The sequence below is a fragment of the Salvia miltiorrhiza genome, chromosome 7 (assembly GCF_028751815.1).
Source record: "Salvia miltiorrhiza cultivar Shanhuang (shh) chromosome 7, IMPLAD_Smil_shh, whole genome shotgun sequence".
Lineage (NCBI taxonomy): Eukaryota > Viridiplantae > Streptophyta > Magnoliopsida > Lamiales > Lamiaceae > Salvia > Salvia miltiorrhiza.
In genome coordinates this window covers 13,060,771-13,078,303 of record NC_080393.1, presented here as the reverse complement: position 1 = coordinate 13,078,303, position 17,533 = coordinate 13,060,771, and the positions used below count along the sequence as shown (strand labels likewise).

At 36.1% G+C, this 17,533-nt stretch overlaps 1 protein-coding gene across 12 annotated transcripts; it reads left to right on the top strand.

Annotated features, from left to right (window-relative positions):
* The first annotated feature begins 5,450 nt into the window (after positions 1-5,450).
* On the top strand, positions 5,451-17,117 carry LOC130993107 (uncharacterized). Of its 12 annotated transcripts, none has more exons than XM_057917854.1 (17): positions 5,505-5,765; positions 5,972-6,053; positions 6,307-6,460; positions 6,547-6,667; positions 7,443-7,487; positions 7,587-7,758; positions 7,985-8,168; positions 9,045-9,146; positions 9,258-9,587; positions 9,663-9,746; positions 10,144-10,302; positions 12,051-12,134; positions 12,934-13,071; positions 14,680-14,792; positions 15,326-15,486; positions 16,538-16,668; positions 16,795-17,117. In XM_057917854.1, the coding sequence occupies exons 1-16, from the start codon at positions 5,756-5,758 to the stop codon at positions 16,633-16,635; spliced, it is 2,037 nt and encodes a 678-aa protein (XP_057773837.1). In that variant the 5' UTR covers positions 5,505-5,755; the 3' UTR covers positions 16,636-16,668; positions 16,795-17,117. The 12 variants fall into 12 exon arrangements, 8 of the variants coding, with proteins under 8 accessions (XP_057773836.1, XP_057773839.1, XP_057773835.1 ...); XM_057917855.1 differs by having other exon boundaries at positions 16,790-17,117; XM_057917853.1 differs by having other exon boundaries at positions 5,451-5,765; positions 16,538-17,117.
* The last annotated feature ends 416 nt before the right edge of the window (positions 17,118-17,533 follow it).

Here is a 17,533-nt window from a genome sequence, read left to right as displayed (position 1 = left end):
CCAGCCCTTCAACGACAAAAACAGGCTGGCATCGAAAGCTCGACGCTGCTAAAACATCGAGCACCCAAAGAGATCCGACCACTTCGACTCCAGCTTTGAGCGCACCCAAAGGATGTAAAAAAGCCGAAATGACAACACGCACCCAAGAACCCCAGGAGAAAACCCACGTCTACCACGTGTAGAAGAACCAAACTGCAGCTCCTCTCTTCCCGAGTCAAGAAGACCACCACCACCGCATATAACAATCACGTAAAACAATCATTGCATAAAACAATCACGTAAAACAATCGTGCTGTGCTGATAACACGTTGTAAAGTAGAGAGAAAATGAGAAGAGAGAGAAAATAGTATAAATTTGCAAGAGCGTATTTTTGTGAGGACTAAGGGCACCCACTATGGGGGGTGCGGAAGCCGGTACGCACCAGGCGCATGTGCACCCCCCTCCCCCAATAGCTGCACCGCCTCCCCTCATGCCCAGCTCTTATCTCCGCTCCTAAGCCCGAACGATGAAATAGGTAGACGCGTGCAATGCACCGCCTACCCAAAAATTTTTTTTTTACTATTTTTTAATTAATTTTTTTATAAAAAATATTCAAAGCTTAAAAACTTTTTACTATTTAATGTAGCTTCAAAATAATCCTACATTTAATTATAATTTTTCATTACACTTTTTAATTATTACTCCATCTGTCCCAATATTCATGGTTCCTTTCTTTTGGACACAGGTATTTAGGAGAATTAAAGTAGATGTAAAAGTAGAAGGCCCCACATAATTAGTATATTAGTTAATATTATTTATTCCTTAATTAACTTGACTAATGCATTTGGGCGACAGATTTAACCAACTATTTAGGCATTTTACTGATTTTTTTGGCGGCAGATTTAACAAGAGTATAAACTTTAAGAATTTCATCTTAAAAAGTAACCAAGGGTGAACACAATTATTCCACATAAAAAAAGGCGGCAGACCAATTTCATTGCATTTCGAAAATTCAAAATTCCCACGGAATTCATACAGGCTAATCTATAAAAAGGGAGCCATTGTTTGCTCAACATTCAATCACTTAAACACCAAAAAAAAAAAAAACATGTGAAGAAAAGACTTGTACACTGAATAAAGGTGTTCCATCCTTCAATTCTTGTTGGTTGAAAGTAAAAATGGAAAGCCACCAATAGGTAAAATGAAAGCTGTCGAGGTGAAGTTTAATGTCTCCCGACGGACTGTTTCTTAGCTTTGGGCTGAGGCAAAGCAACAACAAAGTCAAGGTCAGTGTATAAGCTCCACAAGTAAGAAGATATGTAGACCAATGAGAAGAAGAGTGCACATAGACCTAGAGCTAATTGCAAGTTTAGAGTTAACAAAGAGGTAAACAATAAGAAGACTAATAAGTGACAAATTGCAGCAAGAGTACTGTAGGGCGGTGGATAGATCAAGGGCTGATCAAAGCTCATACCAGTGCTATAAAACTTGACCTTACAGCCCCAAATAAGCTGTTAAGGTTAAGGTTTTGCTTAGAGGCAATTGTGGTTTAAGAGCATGCAAAGCATTATACACATTGATGAGAAATGGTTCTATATAACCAAAAGTTCTCACATATTTTATTTAACTCCAACAAAGGCTGAACCACATAGAAGTTGCAAGAGCAAGAAGTTCATAATAGAGGTCATGTTTATGTGCGCACTGTGCCGACCATTGTTTGTTTAAGATGACAGTGTGCTATTTGATGGAAAGATATGCATCTTCCCATTTACAGAGATTGGTGCCAACAAAGAGATCAAATAAAAACAGGGTGACTGGGACTCTAGAGCAGAAGCCAATACAAAGCATCACAAAGCAAGTGATTAAATAGTGTCTCATCACTTAGGTATGGATATGACATGAATTATGTGTGCATTGTAATGCTAAATGATAAGAGTTGAAGTAGTGAATGTTCTAGTTTAATGTAGTTTAGTTTATTGCATTGAATAAAGGTTTTAACGCCTATATCAATGACTGGGACAGATTGTACCTGCCATTAAGGCCAAGTGGCCCTCATTTTCAAGCAAAGATGTGTACATTCAACAAGATAATGCAAGACCACACATCAACAATGATGACTTGGAGTTTAGAGAGGCTGCATCAAGTGATGGTTTTAATATCAACATTGTGCATCAACCTCCAAACTCACCCGATACCAATATCAATGACCTTGGGTGATTTAGGGTCATTCAAAGCTTACATACAGAGATGACATGTTTTGATGTTGATTCTTTAGTAAATGCATTGGTCTCATCATATGAAAAACTATCTCCTATGTCCTTGAATTGTAGTTTTTTAAGCTTACAAGTTTTCATGCTTGAGATTATAAAGGTGAAAGGGCAGAATTGCTACAAACTACCCCATATGAAGAAAGGCTCGTTGCTCAGACAATAGATGCTTCCATTATGTTTGGAAGTTCCCCAAGAACTTGTGAAAGAAAGCATAACATATTTAAGAGAAAAAGATGAAGTGGAAGACATTGAAGACCTAATGGACAAATTGGGTATTCATCAAGCAACAGTGGATGGCATTGAATCACTTTTCAATGCCTTGATGTTGGTTGACTAAAGTCAAGGATGACAGGTTTTTATTTTATTTTTGAAAATTCCTACATGAAGCTATACAATGGCTCATACTTTTTTGTTTTTGAAAATGTACACAGAAAATGTAAGGTACTTTAGTTGAATATTTAGTTTAAATTTTGCATTTCAATTGCCCTCTTGAGTAGCCACCAACATTACGACTTAAGTAGTAGGGCAACTAAACAAGTTGCAAAAGAGCATACAACAACCATCACCACAAATACAGAGCACACAACAACTATCACCACAAATACAGAGCACCAACAGCCATCACCACCAACTAAACAACACACAACAACATAATCCACACATGAACACTTATCACAACAGCACACTTTCATACCCTCACATTTCATATCAAAAAGAAATCATGGATGGCCTTCAAATTAAAGGTATAAGCAAGGTTTTATCATTTCAGTACCCATTTTACCAATTAGCTCTAGTACTCTCGCATGCAACCACTTACCACAAAGAAACCATAAACAAACATTGATTAAATAAATAAGCAAGGCAAACATGGAAGATCTCACCTAAAACAAGGGGAGAGAGCAATATGGCGAGCAAAGCACGGTGAGCTTTGGATGCATTGAGCCACCAATCCAGTTTTCCCCTCCGAAACCTCTTAAATTCGCCTCCAATTCTTCCGATTTCGCCTCCGATTTAGGGTTCTCCTCGCTCAGAAATAGGGTTCCCCAAGATTCATAACATAAAAGATCAGTTTCTTGACCAATTTCAGAGGGTGGGGTAGATTTGAGGGGTAAGGGTTGCTATACGTACTAGTTCATCACAGCTGGGGCAAGGACGACAGTAGATCGACGGTCGGAACGAATGGGTCAGACTCCGATCTGCCATATGCTCTCTGTGCTCTTTCAATCTTCGATGCACCGAGCCTGTACTTGTCGATCAACACCGTCAGCCTCTCCGACATGGAGAAATGAAAGAAGATAGGTGGCGACGATTCATCCAAGAAACCGAGCGAATCGTAAGTATCGGGAATGAACTTCGTCGCTTAGGTACTCCTTCCAACCGAATGAACCTTTCATCATGGTCATTAGGGGCGTCGGGATAGATGGATGAGGAAATTTTTAGGGTTTTCACCCAAAAATGGGCTGCGGAAAGGAGAGATAAAGAGATCGAGAGAGTGAGGCAAGTCTCGGGTGGGTGGGGTAGTCTCTAGGTTAGATGTTAGATTTAAAAAGGTAGGGTTAATTAATTCATTAGTTGTTCCCTAATTACATCTAAAAGAAATACGAGCCATGAATATTAGGACATAGGGAGTATTTCTTAATCTACAAATGCATTTAAGGAATAAAATAGAAATGAAAATTATTGTAATATTTTTGTAATTATTGCATTTTTAATGGGTTAATTGCATGAAAATACACGAACTATAGTCACTTTTTCATTCTGCACACTGAACTTTGAAACTTACATTTTTAATCATGAACTTTGCATTTGTTTCAATTTTTCCATAAAATTAAAGTCCGGCAGCCGGAAAGCTGACGTGTCATTAAACATGACACATATATGTAACACGTCATTAATTAAAATGACGTGGCATGGAAACGACGTCGTTTTATTACTGGTTTTTCGCTTCTTGCTTCGCCGCCACCATCTCCGGCGAGGGCTGCCATCGACAGCCACGCCGCGGCGCCTCGCCTTCGTCCCTCGCCCCCTATCTATTTCTCTCACTCTTTATTTTCTTCCTCTGCCGTCCTTTCGACACCTCTCTCTCGCCTGACTCTCCTCCATCGCCGCGCACGATCGCGGACCGCCGCTGCACATGCAGCGCCGGTCACCGGCGTAGCTACCTCTTCAACCCTACACCATCTTCTCTCCCTTTCTATTCCGACCTTCTACCCAACAAAATCCCCGAAATTGAAAACCCTAGCCCCCTCAATCTCACAACCCTTCTCTCCCGATTCCAACGACAACCACCCGACTAAAATTGTCGGCGCTGCCGTCCCTTAGACACCTCCATCTTGCTTGACTCTCCTCCACCTAAAGCCCCAAATCAGAAATCTTTCCCCCCTCAAACACCACTAGTCGCCACTTTTCCTCACGCTGAACTGTACAACATCAACACCAGTCAACTCTCCTCAAACACCACCAGTCGCCTCTTCTCCTCCCTCTTGCCCGACTGAGCAGCAGTAACAGCCACCATCGCCGCATGTCAACAACCTCCACCTTGTTTTTTCAGCCATTTTTGGAGCAAAACGACGTCGTTTTGCACGTATAAAAACTGACGTCGTTTAATTTATCGAACGACGGTTTAAATGGCACACTTCCGACTGCCACTATAGGCGCCACATCATCATCAAATTGGAGGTAAATTAATTTTATGGAAAAATTGAAACAAATGCAAAGTTCATGATTAAAAATGTAAGTTTCAAAGTTCGTGTGCAGAATGAAAAAGTGACTATAGTTCATGTATTTTCATGCAATTAACCCTTTTTTAATTAGTGTAATATTAAATTAAGATTTTAATTTCAATGAAATTTGTGTTGTTAGATTTAATGATAATTTTAATTAAAAATAACATTAAAATTAAATATAAAATAAAATATAAATTTAAGAGTTGGGGTGTTGGCTCTACTATAGTGGAGGGTGTGTTCTTAAATGGTGGGGACCACTCTCTATAGTGGATGCCCTAAATGCCTCTATTTATAGGAAGATACACATTTAGGGTTAGGGTTAGGATTTGGTCATTATGCTAAGAAAGATATATGTACATATATTTACAACAAATAAAAGAGTGAAAAAAAATACTAATAATAGAAGATTTGATAAAAATAAATAAAAATAGTAATACTTGTAAAAGATTTGACATTTGAGCACTATCAATGGGATTGGTTTTATTTTTTCAGTTTTCAAATTTGCACGGCTCCCGAAACGATGCATATCATTTAGGGGCATTTTTGTCTAATAAATAGCAGTTGTTTGGCGAAGCCACTGTGTAGTGTAATCTTGTTCTGTTTGCTAAATTTGAAGGTTGCTTCGCTGCTATATCAAACTTGGGGTTGTATGAATTCTACATGCGTCAAGCATGTCTTATGAAAGAACAAAGTATTAGAAACATAGTGATCTGAGTTGAGTTGTCTGCCAAAATTCGACCCTTGAAGACTCAAAATTGTACCAAAGGGAAAGCGTCAAGCATGTCTCCAGGTTCCTCCCCCCTTCCCCTTCCCCTCCCCCTCCCAACCCCCCAAAAAAGGAAACGAAGATTAGAAACATAGTGATCTGAGTTGAGTTGGCAGATTTATGTTTTTCGTGCTTTGATATTATGGCGACTTTACTCGTCCACCTTTGTGAGTGAATATATTTCTACCGAGGCGTTTCTATTTTTGACCTTTCGTTGTGATGTTTTGCAGATTGTTCTGAGACACTTGTTAAACTGACAAAAGATGAAAAAATTATAAGTTGTGCAGCATGTGTTAATCCACCCAGTCAAATGTAAGTCACCTTGATGTTCTGTTTTAAGCTAATACCTTGTGTAGATGTGGATTTATGAACTCGGTAATAGTGTCTTTGCGTATGCACATACTCCTGCCTAGATACTGTCATTCCTAATTCCTAAAGTGTGCATGACATTCTAGAAATCCTTTTTCCTTTTGATTTCTAAGTTTCTTTGTCTTTAATTTGGAAATCTAATTGCATTCTTTGGTTTATTGAATATTCAAGCATTTTAAAAGTAAATGAATGACAGGCCTGGAGTTTTGGACATAACTTCCATTGTCAAGAGAGACACCGTCAGTTGTCTATCTACATTGCCTGGTTTTTCTATAATACCAGCCTGTGAAGATCCCCATCAGGAAAAAGAGTGGGGGAAGTTCCTGGATTTCCTTCAGAAGCATACAAGGGTAATATACAAGTATTCTGCAACTATTTTACTGAGCTGTTCTGTTTTTCTGGAAATGTAATCTTGTTCTGTTCACTAAATTTCAAGGTCGCTATATCAAAGTCAAAGTTCGGATTGTATGAATTCTACATACTACCCCCCCTTGAAAACTCAAAATTCGACCTTGTAACTGTTCTATACAAAGGGAAAGCGTCAAGCATTTCTCCAGGTTTGAAGCATAGCATATTTGTTGAGATTTATCATCGCTCTTGCATTCGTTCCCCCTAGTAAGGGTGGTCCCCTGCTATAGAGTGGAAATATATCGTGTTGCTTTGATTTAAGAGCTTCATATCCAAAGTTTTCTGGAAACATGTTGATCCAAAATTTAAAAGATTGAGAATAAATGCCGTTTCGCTAAATCCTTGCGACATACCTCAGTCCTCATATTTGGAAATAATCATTTAGTTCTAAAATCTAGTAACTCATTTATTATACAACATAGAAAGGAAAAATGGAAGATAGGAAGGGAAAATTGAAAATATCTTAGATACAAGATAGAAAGGAAAACTGGAAAACATTTATTTTTTTGTTGAGGGGGGAAAACATCTAATTTACTTGGCAAGATTAATCTTTAAAATTCCATATAATCTGTATAAAAAAGAATGTAATTAGGTATGAATGGGTTGATATTTCCTATAATTAGTATGTCCACAGAATGAAGTAGGAAATAAAACACCAATTATATTTATATATTAAATCGTGAACAGTGCAAATAAATTTCCATTTGTTGTTTTCATGTTATATATCCAGATCCTTGAACTAATCATATGTCCTTCCAGCAGTTTTTGACCTGGATACTGCTCCACATCACAGCTTTTATTACATATCAACATAAATGCTGCATGGTTATAAATTTACGCATAGAAGAAACTAAACATCATTTATTTCGTTTTTGTATTGTATTTGTACTCCAATCTCACATTCTTCTATTTATTCTGGAGCAGGGGTTGCTGATTCTGAACAAATATCTCCACCTACATCTCAGGCTGGTGAGTCTGCTCTGTCGTTCTCAAACCTAACTCGGAATAAAACTTCTCCTGAGATACAATGTGCAGAAGTAAATGGAGATTACTCTTGTGATTTGGCAGCTAAAACTAGGAGTAAATTAGGAAACTCTGATGGAATGGTTAAATCCTTTCAGAGAAATTATGTAACAGCACATCCCAGTTATCTGAAAACACTTGGTCAGGCACATTCCAGTTGGATATTTGGTGCAGTTGCTGAGCTTGTTGATAATGCAAGAGATGCCAAAGCAACCAAGTAGGTGTACATGTTTTATTTTCTTTTTGTTGAAATGACGGCTTTAGTTTTCCAATTTCAAAGTGTTGAAGTTGTCTTTATTATTTAGTCATTCAGGGAAAGGAAATTACCAACTATTATTGTTTATACGTTGCTTTATGTGTTCCCCATTCTCAATTGTAGGGTTGAATTGCATGTTTCGGGACCTTTTTTTAACATATATGATATCTAATGTTGTTTTTCATAGACTGGAAATAGCTATGAATATGTTCTACTCCAAAATTGCTGGCAAAGAAATTCCTCTGTTGTCATTTGTCGATGATGGACATGGAATGAGCCATGCAGCCATCCAAAGAATGATATCATTTGGCCATGCGCAAACTGAAGTTGATGACCCCAATCATATTGGAAAGTATGGAATTGGATTTAAGGTACTTCTTCACAATCCAGATTTGTTAACATACAGTGGTTTATCTGCATAAATATTTTCAACAAAATGTTGCCCTTATATTTGTTTTACCTAAGATTGAAAAAAAAGAGGCCTTATTGATGACAATGCTATTTGTTCCTGCAAGTTTGAAAGTATGAGAAATATACACAATCCGTTCATGCTTTCAAATCTTTATCATGTAACCCTTTCACTGTTTTTTCTCACTGGACCTTTTTGTTGATATAACTCTTTCAATCATAGCTGAATTGTTTGCTTGAAATTGTGTTTCCTTTTCAGTTATACAGAGTATGTTTTTGGGCTTGAATTAAAGTAAAAATCTTTTGCGGAGTTCAAAGTAGTATAGAGACATGGTCCTTTTTACTCAAAGTTGTCTAGGTGTTTGAACATGTAATTCCTCATCACTATATTGCTGAATACTACTTTGGGTTCTTGTCACTCTTTCTGCCCTTCTAAAGTTCTAGTTTATTCAAAGTATTAGTATTTGTTCAAGTTCAAACAAGTTTGTTTTTCTTCACATCATTTCCATATAATTTGAAACAGATATTTTATTTCTAAGTTGTGATAAAGAAACTTACCAGATTTCAGTGCAAAATTGCTGCATACAGCTATGAGTTATTGAAGCTGATACTAATCCAAGGCCTTTAGTCCATTCTGTTGCTCATATTGAATGTGTATTATACATATATACATAGCTATATATGAAGACTCTTACTGGGATAAAACATACATATTATAGATAATTTTTCGGTTCCTATATATTTGGTGAAAGTCTTGGAGTCCTGTGGCACAGATTGGAAAAAGCTATTGCTGAACAATGACCAGAAGTATGTATTTTGATATTTGCTTGTTTTCTCAGACTGGGACTATGCGACTAGGCAAGGATGCTTTGGTTCTGACACAGACAACTGAGACCAGATCAATTGCTTTCCTATCACAGTCGCTGAATGAAGGAAAAGAGGCAAGTCTCCTATCTCAGTTATAGATACCAGTGATGGATGTGGAGTTAAATTTCTAATGTTGCTTGTTCTTAACTAAAATTGGGTTTTCTCTCTGACATGCTGTGTTGTAGAATTTGGAGATCCCCATTGTAAGCTACCGCAGAGTTGGGCAGTCCATGGAAGTGGACACAGATGTCCAGAATGAGGAAGCAGCGAAGTTTTACTTGAAGATCATTAAAAAATATTCCCCATTTGATAAGTACCTTATTGGTGAAAAAGTAGGTATATTTGGGGCAAATGGTACTGGAACGCAAATTTATATATGGAATCTGGATGAATGGGGATCAGCTTATAGTTTGCAATGGGAAGCTGGGATTGCTGGCGGGAGTTCGTTTCATCAGGGCGGTATATTTATTAGGTCAAGAAGGATAAGATCTCGTCCAGGGCAAATGTCTAGCGTGGTATGTGTCTTTTTGTGGATAGCATTTCAAATGAATTATTCGTACAAAAATTGAGCTGTAGTTTCTTAATTTCAGGTGCCTCTGGACTATTGTCTGAAATCGTATTTGGAGCTGATATTCTTAGATCCAAGGATGAAGATCTATGTACAGGGAGCACTGGTAATGAATAAACATGTGCATAAATTTCTTATGAATGTAAATGAACAAGTAGGTGAGCTTAAAGTGGAGATATTTTTTTTCTTGAGATATGAGAAATTTAGCATTAGTTCTTTCTGATTTGCTTTAATGCATCTGCTCGACTTACTATGTATGGGCCAAAATTAGTTAATTTGTTATTACTATTATTCCTATCTCTTGTCCTTCCCTCCCCCATGTTTTTTCCGTGGAGATTGGGTGAAGTTGTTTGTTGTTGGGTCTTTTATGATATCACATGCTCTATGTGGTCCCTGATTTCCCTTGGATCTACTTGATGTCTCAACAAACTGATGTGTTTAATTAAGTTAGACCTTCATATATCCTTGTGATAAAATTGATGTTGATTAGATCTCTTGAATAGGTTAAAAGTCGACCCCTTGCCAAATCTTTGAATAAAACCAATGTTGAAAATGGCACCATCTTGGGAAAACCAGTTCAACTTACTCTTGGCCGTTCTCAATTGGAATGGGAGCAAGCAAATTGTGGCATATTTTTATATTGGCACGGGCGTTTAATTGAGGTAAGGATACACTTCGGTTGCCTTATTTTGTTACGCGAGGAAAAGAAATAATTTAATTTGCTTCACTCGTTCAGATTGTTTCTTGCATTTTCCCTTAGGTTTGTTGGCATTTTGGAAAGTTATGTATTTTGTCATTCCAATATTATCTTAGATACTGTGTTTAATGACATTGATTTCAAGTCTTATTCTGTGTTTTTCACGCTAAATGATAGATAGTGTGGTATTGGTTTGTGCATGTTGTATTACTCAGTTTATTTAAGGATTTGACTTGGACTTAGTGTATCACCAGACTCTAACTGCTTTCTTGCTTAAGGACATGAAGACATCTGGAGATTGTTTCGTGCGGAGGATCGTTTTATTATTATTATTATTATTTATATTTTATTTTTTTATTTTGCATCTTTAAACCAGGACCATTCTTGTTAGAGAAAAGTGTAATCTAGTCGCATCTTAAAATGGAGTATGTTCTTTAGGTTAAATTTCCAAAAGACAATGATTGTATTATGTGTCGAATGCTTGAGTCAACTGTCTTTGTCTATGAGGCTTGAGATGGGCTGTTTCATCTCTCTACCCACAAACAATGTGTCTTGAACCTGAGACAAGTGTGTTTGCCTATGAACCTCGACTCTTCAAAAATCCATTTTTCTTTCTTTTTTTCCCGTGATGAAAGATAAAAGTATCCTTTTATGTAAAATATTAGCTGTTTCTTGCCGTTCCTGAGAACGTGTCTAAAACAATATTTTCCTTTTGCTCACTTTCTTCAATAATTTAGAACATTATGTATTAGACCATTTCACTTGGTTGAGAATCAATATTCAAGTCAAATGCCCCTGAAGTGGTCAAAGAAGTTGGATCTTTTTTGGCATTACTTTTTTAGATAATGTTCCACTAACACTCGGTTCTCATCTATACCTCAAAGGGTCATCAAATGCTAGAATACATGCTAGTATATAGATTTTTTCGTATATTTCTAGCTGTTGCTGATTTTGAAATCCTACCTTGAGAAATTTTATTATCATTATTATTATCCATCCAATGCAGAACAAGTTCTATACCTGCCTGATTATAATCTTGAACTCGTGTAAACTTTTATATATTTAGTTGCAGAAGTTATAGTAGTCAGTGGGTTGTTTCAGACCTCAAAGATTATCTTTAAGGTGAAAGGTTGCTGGTCCAGAGTTCAAACCTCTTTAATTAGCAGAAGTTACAAATTTATATAATTATATATCTGCTTGATTGTATCTGCACTAATAGTTCTATCCTTGAAAAAATCATAACTTGCTTTCATGACAGAAAATCAGTCAGTGAGCGAGTCCACTAGTAATATAACAGAACAAATTTCTTGATTACCCATTTCAGAAACCTATAATAATACTTTGTTCACTAAGAACCAATACCTGGAAGACATGTGAAGGAGTTCACATTAAAAGCAATTAGCGTTTGACTGCAATTTTGAAACAATGAGCCTTTTAAAAACAATGGTTAATTTTATACTGGACTAAAACTGAAACTTTAAGTGCATATATTAGATCAGATGTGCTATTCCTGGATATGATTTACATTATAATCAGCAATCATAATTTAGTCCCATGTTGTGAGTTCCTATATCTTTTGTAATATAATCACCATTCACCAAATCAGTCATTTTAGAATGTGTGCATCCACTTGATTTTATGTTGGGCTTTTAAATTCTTATTGAAGTTCCTCAAAGTTTCCCTGTCAACATTTCGTGTATCACTTTATTTCAGGCTTATAAGAGAGTTGGAAGCATGATTCACAATGGAGATTGTGGGCGTGGTATCATTGGGGTGGTTGATGTTACTAAAATAATGGTAAACTTCTAGGAATTATCTCGTCCTTTTTCTGCTTATCATCTTATATGTTATGTGCTAAATCTGAGAGTCTAGCCATCTTGCTACAAAAGTAGTGCATTTCAATTATTGGATAGAAGTCTAAGCCTGCATATCTGTAGATATCTATCTTTATTGAGGCTTCATAAAACATTTCATCAATGAGGTTCAATCTAGTATTTTGCTAAAATGAGTAGAGTCTTGGTTTTGATATTTTTCTACAAACTTGCAACTTAATGTACTTCATACTGTGACAAATTTGATTTGTATAAGTTCTATTAAGTGTAATTATGTCACGTCAAATAACATGTTAATATATTTGATTATTACCGTTATTTTGATCAGTAGGGAAGACCTTTTGTTTTGTCCAATTGCATATCTGTGAAGCCTAAATGAGAGAATTCGTGTTCTTCATTTATCCATGTGTCTTAAATCAGCAAAAAACTTTAAAGTCTTTCATGTAACTGCGAGACTATACCTTTGAAGATAAAGCTGCCCTTCAGTATGATGAGGTGAGCTTGTGAGAAGTGAGTTATATATGAGTAAGTCATGCTAGATAAGCTGCAACTATTAGTAGCAGTGACGTGGCTGGCATGGGAACATCCTTTTCTTTTGCTTGGTGATGAGTCTCCTCTCATGAACAGAGGTTTATATCACAACAGTTTTAGTATAATTTTTTTTTTCTGGGCAAAGACTTTCACTATAATGAAGTCATTCACAATTTTGAAGCAGAAACAGTGATTCTCCTTGCATCCTTAGTTCTCTTCTATTCTTATGACAGGATGATGACAATGGTTGTGTCTGGGTGCACAACAACAAGCAAGGATTCCAAGACTGCGAAGCTTATGCTGTACTGGAGCAGTGGCTAGGTGAAAAAGCTGATGAATATATAGATGAATATGTTGATAAGATTCAATTGGTAATTCATTTACTTTCTTTTAAAAGAAACAATAACTGGCTTAATAGATTCTCAGTATAATTCTGTCAAATAATATTATCTGTAACTTGGGGGTTGTTTGGTTCAGGGGAATCGAGGCCTGTGACTCCCTTAGCGAGAGTGTTTGGTTGGATTTTTTAATGGTTTCCCTTCCCCATTTTAGGGTTTTGTCACTCACCACCGCCATCACCAAACCCTCCACTGCCTCCACCACCATTTAAACTGCTGCCGCCGCCAAAGTTGATTCCCCTTTCTTGAACCAAATGATTGGAAAATTTTGAATCACCTATTTCCTTTCTCCCAGTTTCCCTTTCTTGTTTCCTCTCCCTTTCCCCTGTTTAAACCAAACACTCCCTTAGATGTATAAATGCTGTTACTTTTACATGTTTTTTATATATCCAGGTTTGCTTGTTCATGATTCTTTTGGGATGTCCATGATCCATAAGGGGACGTTTATTTTTCATGATTGATAAGGTGCATGATTGAATATTTTTATCCTCATTACTAGGACTTCTCGAATCCCACTCTTTCAATGGGATATGAATCAAGCAAAATTAACTCAAATGATAGAACTTATCAAGGGCCTTGGGATATCCCAAAGTTCCAATGCATCTTCGTTAACTATGGCTAGGCTAATCCTCATAAGTAGCAAAGTCAGCTGCCTTGTTGAAAAGTCTACAATATTGAATGTTTTGACTAACCCATTTTTTTTTTAAATAAAGTACTTCTAGACCATCTCAGTCAGTGCTATGAGATAACTCACATAATTTTTGAAATTTCATGTAAGTAGCTCATTAAGTCTTCACCATGGAAAAATGGTTCCTTGCATTGGATAAATGTTTTGTAATTGGAGTCTATTCTTTATTTTAATTAAATGCAAGTTCATCCTATGTTGGGGGTTTTGTAGACATAATGGTGCACCATTGAAATTTCTTGTTTCTTGTGAGGGTGTAGTTTTGGATAGAGGAATCAGAGAGGGTGAGACCTTTAAGGGTACCACTAAAAAACTTAAATTTAATATATCAATAAATTCAATTGCTTCACACATTCACTCTACTACATGATTTCACCCACTTTTTATCTTCAGAGACTGAGAATGAAGCCAGAGCTTAGCCGAAATATCTTTGGGAGATAATTGGAAGCCTAAGGTTTGAGCGTTCTCCATTGATTATGCATAGTAGTCACACATGGTATTTGTGAAAGTTATTTTACTGGTTAAGAAAGAACAGAAAGTTAAAGGCTGGGTTGAGGTTGACTTCCTCTATTGCTAGATTTGCATTTTTTTTATTATTATATGTTTTGACTCCTAATTATATGCATCCATAGTATGTCTAGATTATTAAGAAATGCATGAAATGCTTTATGGTGCATCTATTGTCACGCATAACTATAACAGCATCTTATGGCATGACCACTGTACAATCTGCACATCAATTGTGAATTATGAATTCCTCCTACGCTTTAAAAGAATTTTTTCCTTCTAATCCATCTTTTGCATTTTCTATTTCAGTATAGTCTTATGGCAAACTTCCCCTGCAAGATTCTGGTTAGGGTTCTAGTTCAGTTGACATGGATTTATTTCTTGTGCAGAGAAAGGGTAATGCGCTATCCAAACCTGATCATGAGTGGGTGCAGTGTGACAAATGCAGAAAATGGAGGATGTTAAACACTGATTTTGACAGCAAGATGTTACCTTCACAATGGTTATATATCTTTTTGCATTTAATACTTTACTTTAAATATTTGGTAGTTCCATATACACAACTGATAGTGGATGTTTCCAAAATTTCGGCAGTAGTAGTAGTATAATATTTTGCGATTGTTCATGCAATTCTTATATTTTCATAGCTTAAGTTGTAATTAAGAATTTCAGACTTGTGAGGCTGGTCCAATAGAAAAAAAAACAGCCTTTTTCTAATTCATTTATATTAAAATAATCAAATGCTGCACAGATCCTATTACTGACTGAGCAGAAAATCTTACGTAGTAAACTCCCTTGGATATTTATGGGCTGCAGCAGTCCAGCAGTGGAACTGGTTTTTATTTTCAACCATATAATCTCATATTTTTGTCATAACCAAACTGTAATTATGTTCGAATAGTTTAATGCCCATCTGCTGTTTCTTAAACTGATAAATTACAAGCGCAGACAGTTGTTATTTGCAGTTTCAATATAATTAATAAATAAAATCTTATTTTCCTTTTTGGTTTCACTAGATCTTGTATTTGGTTTTAGGTTCTGTTACATGGCGCCTTTTTATGGAACCTGTGAGACACCCGAAGAACCAGTCGCAAGTGGAACAGTTACAATATCAACCAAGCGTCATGGATACAACACTAAAGATCCAACAGAATCAAGAAACAACTTTCCCAAAGAAGCAGTTAATAGATCAGAAGGTTTGTTGTGCCATTATTTTACTTCTTAAACATGTCTCTTCCCTTATAGGTTTTTCCTGTTAGCTTATGTTAATAATGTATATGACTGTTTATATACAATAATGGACAATTAAACTTGGTAACCAGAAACTTTTTAGCAGTGAGATATTTTTGCACACTGTGATGCAGAAACTTTGTGGCGTAGCATCACTGCCAAACTTCCTCAATCTTCTTTACTGCTAGTATAACACTTTAGATATTAGTTCAACTTGTAATGAGACAGCTGTATGGGTGCTAACTCTGCTGCCTGATGGTACATGTTTGATCTAGGGATAAATTGATGTTAGCACTTACATATGCAATATTTCAAGCTTTGAACTTAATGAGGGGAAGTTGTCGGAAATATCAAAATCATTAAATATAAAAATCAAAAAGTATAATGTAAAGTGAGAAACATCTTGATACTTTCCTTAGTAAATCCTAGGCCCAAATTAAGCCTTCAGCTTTAGAAGAGGAAATAGATGGATGGTATTCTGAATTATAGTAGCATTTTTTATCAGTGTAATGCATATCAAAAGATTCAGAATAGGATTGGTAAAAAACGAACACTGAACTCTTGCTGCCTGGAATTCTAATAATGGACAAATGAAAATGGTAGCTGCAACAATAATTTGTCGATGCTTATTTGCTGTATGAATTTTAATGAACCAATGGAAAAGATTAACTTGATTGATACATGATGTCCAGAATGCTAAGCTTCATCTTCTAAACTTGATCATATTCCCCTTCTGGACATTTGAAGATTCTTGATGTTGTTTTTGATGACGATGTTAAGTTTACCGCTGAGTTGCATCATGGCTCTTGAATCCACTAAGGAGTTCCGTAGGTGGAGCTTTCTATTAATAACAAGGTTGTCTGATTTAGTATATTCTGGGAGTGAAAATGGGCGATGGGCCATATAACTTTTATGATTAATTGCATGAAAGATCGTTCAATCTATCAAAGTTCAGGAATTAATGCTTTAGGAGTTTTCCATTTCTTCATTTTTTTTTACTGTTTAGCTTATATGCAGGCATTGCTACCTATAATACTGAATCAGAAGAGGATGATGCCAAGTTTCCTGTAAAGCGGAAGCGATGCTCTCTGCCAAGGATCTGCAAGAAGAGTTGATCATGTCTAGGTTTTATACACTATCTATCGTAGGTCAGAACGCTTCTCTAATCTTACTCAATATATGCTTAACGCTACCTCGATTCTAGTCCTTTTGTAGCTATTGCCGTAAATGATTTTGACAAAATCTTAACTTGCAACCTGACTTGGTCAGAGCAGATTCTGTGAGAGAGATCTGGAGAGTTGTTGCTGTACAGAACTAATTGTCCATAGTAGTAACATGATGCTGAAGTTGTATATCACTTTCTTCAACCATTGAGCTCTAGTAGGCTATCATCTCCTTAATTTTTATAAGGTTTACTAACTTTGTCCTGATTTTAGTTGTCGATGCATTTTATAGATTTTTGTAACACTACTTTTTGTTGTTGCAAAATTAATACTGTCCAAATTTTCATGACGATAAAATGATGTGTGACATGATAAAGACAATTTGTTGAGTTGTTGTAAGTTAATGGATTTTAGCGATGAACCGAATTGACCAATTGCATAAATGTTGGTGGGACAGATGAGTTTGAAGTGGTTAGATGTATTCTTAAGTCGAATACTAGTATTCAGTATTACAACTAATACTTCTCAAGAAAAAACAAAATATGCGGCCCCAGTATAAACGTAGCATCTGACAAGGTCTAGTACAATTTTTCAAGAATATTGCCAGGTATTGGCATTGTATTCGAACTAATATATTAATCATTTAAATTAATTTAAATATATGCCTTGATCAAATTATATTTTAAAAATAATTTGTTATAGAGTTTATATACTCCCATCTGATAGGAGGGTATCATTTATGGGATGACAAGGTTTTTATGACGCAACGAGTTTTAAAAAATGTTACTCACTGGTACTCTTTAGAAAAAATGATGACGTGTGAGATTATGTCCGAAAGTGAAAATGGTAC

Excerpts from the sequence above, each read along its gene's own strand:
- LOC130993107 (XM_057917851.1), top strand. Across the intron at positions 9,147-9,257 it reads CGCTGAATGAAGGAAAAGAG|AATTTGGAGATCCCCATTGT; the intron begins GCAAGTCTCCTA and ends GCTGTGTTGTAG. Across the intron at positions 9,588-9,662 it reads CAGGGCAAATGTCTAGCGTG|GTGCCTCTGGACTATTGTCT; the intron begins GTATGTGTCTTT and ends TCTTAATTTCAG.